Below are 10,893 nucleotides of genomic sequence, written 5' to 3'. Positions count from 1 at the left end.
TACTCAAGATACACATCACACACACCGCACGGACCGCACCATTATCAATCTCATGTTTTGATGGGATAGAGAGGAGATGAGGAACCGGGCATGATGGGAGTGTCCTTCACTCCCATGAGGACTATATAGATTGCAAAGCCAGGTCTCTGCTCATGCACTTTCTGAAAGTGGAGCTCTTTGCTAAGTTATAATCCACAGCATTCTGGCAAGAGCTCGCGGCCCCCTTGCTATGCTGAGGGAATTAAAGAGAGAAACTAATTTTTTTTTAATTTTTTCATGAAATTATAGTGATTTAAAACATTTTAAATCAAAATCCAAATTGTATACTCACCATTTTCATGAATTCACAAAAATATGCAAAGAGGTGAAAGTGATTATTACCTTTGTAGTAGATTAACATGCCCAGCCTCCTTCCATCCACACCCTTAGTGCTGAGCTTCTCCGTCCCAAGGGGAGCTCTATAATTTTTTAGAGATAATGGCCCATCCAAGATGTGAATTTTACACAGTAGGCTTCAATAAGCGGGCAAGTTGGTGTGGGATCTTCCAAGATTTCAAAACCTGGTTGGAGGGATTCTAATTAAAACACGTCTCTAATTAGACCGAAAGTCGCATTCTCATAGGGGAAATGATATCAGTGCAACCCACAAACCATCTTGTTTTTAGTATTTAAAGAGCTGTGAACATTTCCCAAAAGCTCTCACGAACCAATTAAATAAGAAAAGACAGCTGGGTTTGTGCAAATATCAGAATATAGTAGTGCTGATAACAGTTCCCTTCTCACAACCCTCTATTAATTAGAGGATCAAAATTTTAAAAGGTTGGATGATTGAAGAAGTGGCCCTACTGAAGCATTTATTTGGTAGGTCCTATTGTGGCGATGTCATGACCATAAAATTTGGTTGATAATGTCTAAGGAAAATGATTCGAGGGCCTTCATTTGGGCTATAAAACCTGCACGGTCAGGCCAACATTCAGGGCATTTAGGGAGACTGTCCTCCTCGGCATCCTCCTAGCAAGCCTCCATGCTCAATGGAGTGATTTTCATGCTATCTAGAAGTTGATGGCCCACATGCTTAATGAATGATCCCTTGGGGCCAATCTCAAGCTTCTTGTAGTAAGAACTTCTCATAGGATCCTTCCCTACAACAAGAAGAGGAAAGTTTCAATAGGATGCAACCTCATTGTAATATAATAAGGCACGCCTTGGCCTTGCTAAGGTATAGTTCGAAACCATTCACTTGATAGACCCACTCTGGATTTTTTTGGCTAAAAAATATGCGAATCATCCAATCCCTGCATCCCATAATGTGTTTTTTTTGTAAGGGAAGTGCTACATTCGTCCCCTTTTCTTCCTTAAGCCAGCCCCCTCTAGTATATTTATGAATTATGACTACTCTTTCGCTACAAGAGGAGGTGGCCATTGGTGAGCATGGTTTTAAATTTCGGTTTCAGTATGAATTTCAGTCCGGCCCGAAACCAAAATTTCGGCCGAAGTTTGAAATCCGGTAGAAAGTCCCGAAAAATCGTTTCTTTGGGCTGAAATTTTAGTCCGAAATCACCAGTAATTTCGGCCGAAATTTGGTAAAATAATAATAAAATAGTATTTCAATGAATTTTCATACATCTTGTGAGTTTCGGTTTCGGTCTTGACCGAAATCCAAAATTCCAAAATTTCAGATTTTGGTCGAAATTTAAAACCATGTTGGTGAGTACCCTCTAGTCTATTTATGACTACTGTTTCTCTACAAGCTGGGATGTCACCCGGAAAGAAAATGGGGCGAATATATCATGTCCCTTATTGAATGCCAAGATTAAATATCTGATCTGAATTTTTGGGAAAGACATCTAAAGCAACGCTTATCAAATATACGGTCGAGATCGATCAGACCCTCATTTTATTACAATGTTGCGCCAAAGAAAATGCTCCTTTTCTAATTTTTCTACGAAGGGATAGAACCGCATCTGACGAAATGACCAAAATACCCTCTACGAATCAATCCCCCAAACGGGTCAAACCATTCTCTTCATCAAGGTTATTTTCGTAAATTAGCATCAAAAGTACATAAATCCTTTGGTAACACGGCTTCATTTCTATTATAGCTCACCCACCTTCTCTCCTCTCCTCTCCCTCCCGCTCTCTGCAAATTCTCCTCTGCGAAATCTTTCAATTTCCAAAACTACCCTCGAAACTTTATAAAATCCCCTCTCCCCCCTCTACCATGTCTACCCTTTCTTTACCTTCTTCCTCTCCCCCTCCCTGGTCCTTTTCGGATTCCGATTTCCCAACCTTCCCCAACCCTGATTCCGATTCCGATTCCGATTCCCTCCCTCTCCCCCATTCCCAAATCCCCCAGCAACCAGACCAAGACATCACTAACGAAAACAACAACGGATTCGAAGAAGAAGAAGAAGAAGAAGCAGAAGAAACCTCTCATCTTCCCCCAATTCGAACCACTCCAACAACCCAAAACCCTAACCCTAACCCTAACCCTAACCCTAATGAAATCCCTTCTTCCTCATCAATCCCTTGCCTCCTCCACCTCTCATTCAACCAAGACCACGGCTGTTTTGCCGCCGGCACTGATCACGGCTTCCGCATCTACAACTGCGATCCGTTCCGCGAAATTTTCCGGCGAGATTTTGACCGGGGCGGCGGCATTGGCGTTGTTGAAATGCTCTTCCGATGCAACATCCTAGCCCTAGTCGGGGGCGGGCCGGACCCACAATACCCTCTCAATAAGGTCATGATTTGGGACGATCATCAGAGCCGATGTATCGGAGAACTTTCGTTCCGATCTGAAGTCCGGGGAGTCCAGCTCCGGCGAGACCGGATAATTGTGATTCTGGAGCAGAAGATCTTTGTTTACAATTTCGCGGATCTGAAATTGTTGCATCAGATTGAGACGATTGCGAACCCTAAGGGTTTGTGTGGGGTTTCGCAGGTTTCGGGGTCGTTGGTGCTTGTTTGTCCTGGGTTGCAGAAAGGGCAGGTTAGGGTTGAGCATTATGGGTCTAAGAGGACTAAGTTTATAATGGCACATGATTCGAGGATTGCGTGCTTTGCGCTTACGCAGGATGGGCGGTTGCTTGCGACCGCGAGTACTAAGGGGACGCTGGTTAGAATTTTCAATACTGTTGATGGAGTTCTGCTGCAAGAGGTATTTGGGTGTTTCAGTTTTGTCTGTTCATTTGTTTTTGGTCTCTTCTTCCAAGTTTTGGTGTGTTTTTCCTTTTCAATCTTATTTGAATTTGGGTATTTTCAGTGTTATTATCATTAAGTTGTTCTCTGTTATTTCAATTTCTTTCTTTGCAAGTTTTGGTTATTGCTGTAATCTATTGAATGTTCTAGTTGCCTTGACATTTAAGGACTTGCATTATCTACCATTGTAGTGTAGTTTAAGTTGATTAGGCAATTCTCATAAAGGAGGTCATCTCTCTTCATATGATGAACACTATTTATGTCGTAGACACATGATGTAAAAATAGTGGAACAATATAGAACCCACATAGACCTGAGACAACTACTCATAGTGACCAAGAATCAAAATAGTTTTTATCACAAAACGACCAATTTTTTTTTGCTTCGATCCCTAAATGCCGAGTTATGTGTCCAGTGTTTCACCAATTATCCAATTGATTACCTCGATCCTTCGTTCGTTGGTTTGATGATTCAAATTGTTCCTCTATTATAACAATGGATTTGGCTTTGGTTGGAGGTTGGAGATGGAGAAGATTAATACCCCATTCATTCCGTACTTTTCTCAACTTTACGCGGAAAAGAAGGTGGTTTCTTTTGAGAAACTAATGTGCATGCATTCTGACAATTACTGTTACCTTCATGTACTTCTTCGGAAAATACTAAAAAGGACGAGAACTTTTTTGAGCTCCATGCTTCATCGAACAAAACTTGGCTCGGGTGTGGAAATATCAATTTTCACTCTTACTTTTTAGCATTTTCTTTACTTGTCTGATTTCTTTTCACCAAGTTCTCCTATTTTCTTCTGCTATGTTCTTCCGTGATCTTGGCGTTTGACTTTCCGTACGGTTCTCTTGTCTGGTAAGGTCTGCATCATTTGCAGCCATTTTCCCCAATAGAATATTAGTTTTTTCAAGATGGATAAAGATGGTGGGGGAGAATGACTTGAGAGGACACGAGTGATGAGAAGGTGAGAGGTGGGTAAAAATTTTCGAAACATAAATTGCATTTTGAGTGAAGTTTTTCCCTTTTTTATTAGTTTTTTTCACCTCCTCAATCCTCTCGGGTCTCTCCCTCTCTTGCTCTCCCTCACCGTTGGGTTAGCTAAAATTCCATGGAAAAACAATTCAGTGTTGCTAAACATGGGCAAAGAGCATAAGCCGCCCTTGCCATTGAGTATAAGATATGATGGTATAAAGAATTACTCTCATTCTCTGCCAAATTAAAAGTAGATTTTAGACAAATTTAAGAATTATATAATTCAAAACATTTTCTTTCTCTTGAGAAGATTAACCTTTGGGCACTGCAAGGGACACAAAGTTAAATCAAAACCGTTGATCTTGTAGAAGAACATGAGGTTACATGCAGCCAATATAGTCTTGGTTCGAACAAAGAACATTCCACGCACATGATAAATTAGTAAAAAAATCAAGGACCTAGCTTTTCGTGGTTGAACCCCAAATTAGACTTGATTGATCGACGGCCTATATCAACTATCATGATGTTCTCAAAGGGGTAGCTTGGTTTTAAGTGGTTGCTTCTTAGAGTAGTGGCATAAGTAGGCAATAAGATGGAGACAAGCCTCGTAATTACCTCGTAGAATGGTAGCAAGTAGTCTTTTTGTGGTTTTTTTGCTTGAGTTTTCTTGGGAGTTTCAATCTAAACATGTTTGAAACTTCTGCCCCATTTTGACCTTGTTACTCATGTTCAAAAGGAAGGGTTCAGCAATTGAATTTTGATGGGATAAGCAAACTGGTATTCTAGCATTTTTTATCTTGACTTTCTAGTATTTTTATCTTAACTTTCTAGCAAACTGGTATTCTAACATTTCTAGTATTTTTATCTTGACTTTTGAATATATTGGCAATCGATTAGTTTTCTATACATGTCCTAAAATGTAAGCAAATTTTCTAGCATTTTTATCTTACTACAAAGTAAAGGGAATCAATACCCTTCTAAATAGGGTTTGAAATAGTTTTGCACTAAACTGCTCTTAAACGAACTTGAGAAAAAGGGCAATCAATCAGTGTCATTCATGTTGTATTAAAACAAACTTTCCTTGCCTGTGTGAAGCTTGTTGTATTCATGTCTAAAACATTCAATTGTGTCATGAAAATATTTTGGGTGGTGGGGTTTGGAATATTTGTTTTGGAGAGGCGATGTGAGATGAAGCTCCCATGCATGGAACTTATTTCACATAAAACCATATGAATCTGTGAAATTTTATTGCCCTTTTATTCTCTCTGTTGCATTGAGAGACCTACAAACTTTAACCGAGTGACTCCATGATAAGCAGAGTTTGAACGTCACGAGTTGAGCACCGCCAGAAAAACTTCTCTCCAAACAACGCGATCGTCTTATCAGTGCCACAATGATGTGATCCGTAGATATGGCTGCTACGCTGATTATCCTCTCGAACTTCTTCCAAAAAGCGAAAGCCAAAGCAATATTTTCTGGAAACAGTTAGAAGGCCTACAATCATCTTGGCTTAGGCCTTGTAGTCTACTTTCTTCAAATACGAATCTTTCATACGCATTTTAAGATCAGCAGCAAAAAGACCAAAATAAGGAATGACTATAATTAAATAATCGAAGTTGGTTGCTGGCACAACAAGGCGGTGCCTTACCGCACCGCAGGCGGACACGTGGTAGTGTTCATGGTGGTGCTTTAGGATTCCAATGTACTACGTCCTTTATGATAAAATTGTCTCCGGAATGAACGTCAAAGCAAGCAAGACATCAATCTGCGATGTAAAGTCATAGAAACACGAGTAAACAACATATCTGCCAACACCTTGCTCTAAGCAGCTACTATCAGTCCTAAAGAGCCAGTATCCGGACTTCACTCTTAAGGAAATGATAGACCTTAGCGCTTCCTCTTGATCACTGTAATGTAGGAAGTGAATTGTGACCTCGTACGATCGTGTCGGGTGAGCAACAGCCGCTTTGTCACAGTAATTACTTATGGGCTAACGGGTCACACTTTGCATGATCAGCGTAGAAGTCATATCTATGGATTACGTCACTGTGGCACGGATAAGACGATCGCGTTGTTTGAAGAGAAGTCTTTTTGGCAGCGCTCAACTCGTGGTGTTCAAACTCTTATCATGGAGTCACTAGGTTAAAGTTTGTAGAATTTGTAGGTGGGTTGCTCTCAATGCAACAGAGAGAATAAAAGGGCAATAAAATTTCATAGATTCATATGGTTTTATGTGAAATAAGTTCCATGCATGGGGGCTTCATCTCACCTCCCCCTCTCTCAAAACAAATATTCCAAACCCCACCACCCAAAATACTTTCAGGACACAATTGAATGTTTTAGTCAGGAATACAACAAGCTTCACACAGGCAATGAAAGTTTGTTTTAACACATTATGAATGACACCGATTGATTGCCTTTTTTCTTAAGTTTGTTTAAGAGCAACTGGGTGCTAAACTATTTCAAACCCTATTTAGAAGGGTTTTGATTCCCTTTACTTTGTAGTAAGATAAAAATGCTAGAAGGTTTGCTTACAGTTTATGACGACGTGTATAGAAAACTAATCGATTACCAGTATATTCAAAGGTCAAGATAAAAATACTAGAAATGCTAGAATACCCAGCTTGCTAGAAAGTCAAGATAAAAAATACTAGAAAAGCAGTTTGCTTATCCTTATCAAAATTCAATTGCTGAGCCATTTCTTTTGAACATGAGTAACAAGGTCAAAATGGGGCAGAAGTTTCAAACATGTTTAGATTGAAACTCTCAAGAAAATTTAAGCAAAAAAACTACCAAAACACTGCTTGCTACCATTCTACGAGGTAATTATGAGGCTTGTCTCTATCTTGTTGCCTACTTATGCCACCACTCTAAGAAGCAACAACTTGAAACCAAGCTAACTCTTTGAGAACACCATGATCGTTGATCTAGGCTGTCGATCAATCAAGCCTAATTTGGGGTTCCACCACGAAAAGTTAGGTCCTTGATTTTTGTACTAATTTATCATATGTGTGGGATGTTCTTTGTTCGAACCAAGACCATATTGGTTGCATGCTGCCTCATGTTCTTCTACAAGATCAACGGTCTTGATTTAACTCTGTGCCCCTTGTAGCACCCAAAGGTTGATCTTCTCAAGAGAAAGAAAATATTTTGAATTATGTAATTTTTAAATTTGTCTAAAATCTATTTTTAATTTGCAGAGAATGAGGGTAATTCTTTATACCATCATATCTTACACTCAATGGGAAGGGCAGCTTATGCTCTTTGCCCATGTTTGGCAACACTGAATTGTTTATCCATGGAATTTTAGCTAACCCAATGGTGAGGGAGAGACTCGAGAGGATTGAGCTTAGACGCAGGAACCTTCTCTCGGGGTACCGATCCCATCTCAGAACCTCGATTCGGCGCTCCTTAGGAAGGAGCTTCTAGGGAGCGCGACCCTAGAGAGACGTGAACTGCTCCCAGCCTGCTTCTATTACTCTATAAGTCCCACCATCACCAACTTCCTTACATCAAACTCCTCCAACTCTTCAAAGTACTTCATTGGAGCAAGTACAAAGGCTTGTGCATCTTCAGAAGGCAAGAGGAACGAGTGCACACAAATGAAGATGGTTAGAAATTAGATTTTAGATGCACTTAAATTTTGAAAGATACATATGAAAATTTGTAGAAACTATTATTTTTTGATGTACTTGAATTTTGAAAGATATATAAAGAAAATATTACATACACACTCCCATGGCGCTCCCAAACTTAGACTCTTTTAGACCCTACGCTTCCCCGCCCCCGCCTCCGCCCCCACGCCCACACCTACTTCGTGCTTCTAAGGGATTGAGTGAGGAGGTGAAAAAAAAACTAAAAAAGAGGGAAAAAACTCCACTCAAAATGCAATTTATTTTTTGAAAATTTTTACCCACCTCTCACCTTCTCATCATTCGTGCCCTCTCAAGTCATTCTCCCCTACTATCTCTACCCCTCTTGAAAAAACTAATATTCTATGGAAAAAATGGCTGCAAATGATGCGAACCTTACCAGACAAGAGAACCGTACAGAAAGTCAAACGCCAAGAACACGGAAGAGCATAGCAGAAAAAAATGGGAGAACTTGGTGAAAAGAAATCAGACAAGTAAAGAAAATGCTAAAAAGTAAGCGTGGGAATTGATATTTCCGCACCCGAGCCAAGTTTTGTTCGATGAAGCATGGAGCTCAAAAAAGCTCTCGCCCTGTTTAGTATTTTCCGAACAAGTACATGAAGGTGGTAGTAATTGTCAGAATGCATGCACATTAGTTTCTAAAAGAAACTACCTTATTTTCCGCGGAAAGTTGAGAAAAGTACGGAAGGAATGGGGTATTAATCTTCTCCATCTCCAACCTCCACCCAAAGCCAAATTCATTGCTATAATAGAGGAACAATCTGAATCATCAAACCAACAAACGAAGGATCGAGGTAATCGATTGGGTAATTTGGTGAAACACTGGACACATAACTCGGCATTCAGGGATTGAAGCAAAAATATTTTGGTCGTTTTCCACAAATTCAAAATGTGTTGCTCCAAGTTTTGGGAAGTGATGTGTTTTTCATTTTGGAAAGGGAAGCACACTCCTCACCTCTAGGGGCGTTTTTGTTAACAATTATTGCTTACGCATTGATGTTGAGGACCTCAATGAAGAGAAAGTATGGGTTCTCTGACAATCTTCATATCTTCAATGTGGAGTGGTTGGGAACTTTATGGATGGGGTGGTGGACTTAACTCGGGAGTTAGTTTAGCAATGAATGTTTAGGGAGATCTTGAGAGGTGTACTGCGGACCCGTTGGTGTTAAGGACTCTAATGAAGCAAAAGTATGGGCTCTTACAGTCTTCATATCTTCAATGTGGAGGCGTGGGGGACTCTTCTAATGTGATTGCTTGGGCCAAGAGATTGAGCTCACGATGTTGAGATTAACAATTTTTATTTATTATTATTATTATTTAAAAAAAAAAACTTCATTTAAGAAAATTTTAAGGAGCGCCAATGATTTGGTGGATAATCTTGCTATGGAAGGAGTTGATAAGTTGGACTCTGTATTTGGTGTTTGCCCTTTTTGTAGTTTGGGTTTGGCTTTCTATGTTGGAGATCATCTATTCCTACCTTGTCCTTGTATCTCATGTTTTGTTGGTATAGGTTTTTTTTTAATTGCTTAGAAAGAAAGATATTACTGATTTTCTTGTTCCTGTTCTAATGCTTGCCAGAATGTCTGATTGTCAGAGTTTAAACAAATCTTTGGGTATAGTAGTCCTTTCCGTATACACTTCCTAGGTTTCTATTCACTTTTGAAATACCATGTTGCTTTGCATTAGGAGGATCCTGCTGTTAGGGACAAATTTCCCCGACTTTAAAGCATGCATCTGTTTCCTGTTTAATACTTATATCTAATGCGATAATTCTTTGAACGTTCAATGTAGGTGCGAAGAGGTGCAGATAGAGCAGAGATTTACAGTCTGGCATTCTCTGCTACGGCACAGTGGTTAGCCGTCTCTAGTGACAAGGGAACCGTCCATGTTTTCAACCTTAAGGTCAATACGGGATTGGCAGGAAATGACAAACCACAAACTGTGTCTGACCCCAATCTTGCCACGTCGTCGACCAGTTCATCTTTATCTTTCATTCGGGGTATGCCTTGGTTTTTTCAGAATTATTGGTAGAGATATAAATGCAGTAGCAATTTCCCTGAAGTGGTTCAACCAATGTTTTAGAACTCCACTGGATCAGTCATTGGCTGGCTCAAGTAGAAAAGGTTTTGGTTAAACCCTCAAAAGAAGTTTCTTTTTTTCACAAAACTTTTTTTTTTTTCTGAAGAACTCTGCGTTATTATGCGAAACTTCATCAAATTGTTTCAGGGGTGCTTTCTTTCATACTGCTGCAAATATAGATGTTTAACTTCTTGTAAACTAATATTATGGTTACAGATGTGGCATTTGCTTAATGAAATAAGCTTTGATGTACGAAATAGTACTAACTTGCATTTGCTCAATTTATCCTAACACGGTGGAAGGCTGGTTAGCTTGCCTCTGGACACTTGGGTGAAGCATGTTTAACTTATAAGCTAAAATGTTTCTTGCCTCTGAAACTTGCGTGGTTCTTTTACGCAGGGGTGTTGCCAAAGTATTTCAGTTCAGAATGGTCAGTGGCCCAATTTCGCTTGCACGAAGGATCTCAATATGTTGTTGCCTTTGGCCACCAGAAGAACACAGTGGTGATTCTTGGCTTGGATGGAAGGTAAGTGAACTCCGCCAAATTCTCCCATTATCTCTTGAAAACGATCTTTGAACATTAGTTCATTTGCTGTTGATTCATACGGTTTTTGTTCTCGCCAATACACAACATTTTTTCAAATGAAAACATAAAGAAAGGCTTGAATGAAATTCTTAAGAAAGAATTGGATTTGGACGATGTGCAGCTTCTATAGGTGTCAGTTCGATCCTGTGACAGGAGGAGAGATGACTCAGCTAGAATTCTACAGTTTCCTGAAACCAGAAGAAACTTTCTAGATGCCCAGACCATATTTTTCTTTCTATATTTTTGTGTTTATTAAATATTTCATCTTTGGACATAAATTGTAAATATGTAAATTGTTCTAGGGCTTGCAACTATGTTTGTTGGACTATTGTAGAAAGTAAATAATCAAATCAAATGCACCAGTGTAAGAAACTTTAAAAATAAAATAAAAAATAAAAT

General features: G+C 39.5%; 1 protein-coding gene across 1 annotated transcript; it reads left to right on the top strand.

Moving 5' to 3' along the window:
• Positions 1–2,107: 2,107 nt before the first annotated feature.
• ATATG18A (Transducin/WD40 repeat-like superfamily protein) lies at positions 2,108–10,850 on the top strand. The gene is made up of 4 exons (XM_077362701.1): positions 2,108–3,160; positions 9,621–9,828; positions 10,308–10,434; positions 10,616–10,850. Exons 1-4 carry the CDS (start codon positions 2,222–2,224, stop codon positions 10,704–10,706), a joined length of 1,365 nt encoding a protein of 454 aa, XP_077218816.1. The 5' UTR covers positions 2,108–2,221; the 3' UTR covers positions 10,707–10,850.
• Positions 10,851–10,893: the final 43 nt, after the last annotated feature.

Source organism: Tasmannia lanceolata, unplaced genomic scaffold, assembly GCF_043159265.1.
Source record: "Tasmannia lanceolata isolate RefF3 unplaced genomic scaffold, GAP_Taslan_0.1 ptg000019l, whole genome shotgun sequence".
Lineage (NCBI taxonomy): Eukaryota > Viridiplantae > Streptophyta > Magnoliopsida > Canellales > Winteraceae > Tasmannia > Tasmannia lanceolata.
Note: the sequence above shows the minus strand (reverse complement) of the source record. Positions and strands in the feature narration are given on the sequence as shown.

What these genes read in the sequence shown, in the direction of transcription:
- ATATG18A (XM_077362701.1), top strand. Translation starts at nt 2,222, where the DNA reads ATGTCTACCCTTTCTTTACCTTCTTCCTCTCCCCCTCCCTGGTCCTTT. An exon ending in ATGGAGTTCTGCTGCAAGAG is followed by an intron (nt 3,161 to 9,620) that starts GTATTTGGGTGT and finishes CGTTCAATGTAG; the next exon opens with GTGCGAAGAGGTGCAGATAG. An exon ending in ATCTTTATCTTTCATTCGGG is followed by an intron (nt 9,829 to 10,307) that starts GTATGCCTTGGT and finishes TCTTTTACGCAG; the next exon opens with GGGTGTTGCCAAAGTATTTC.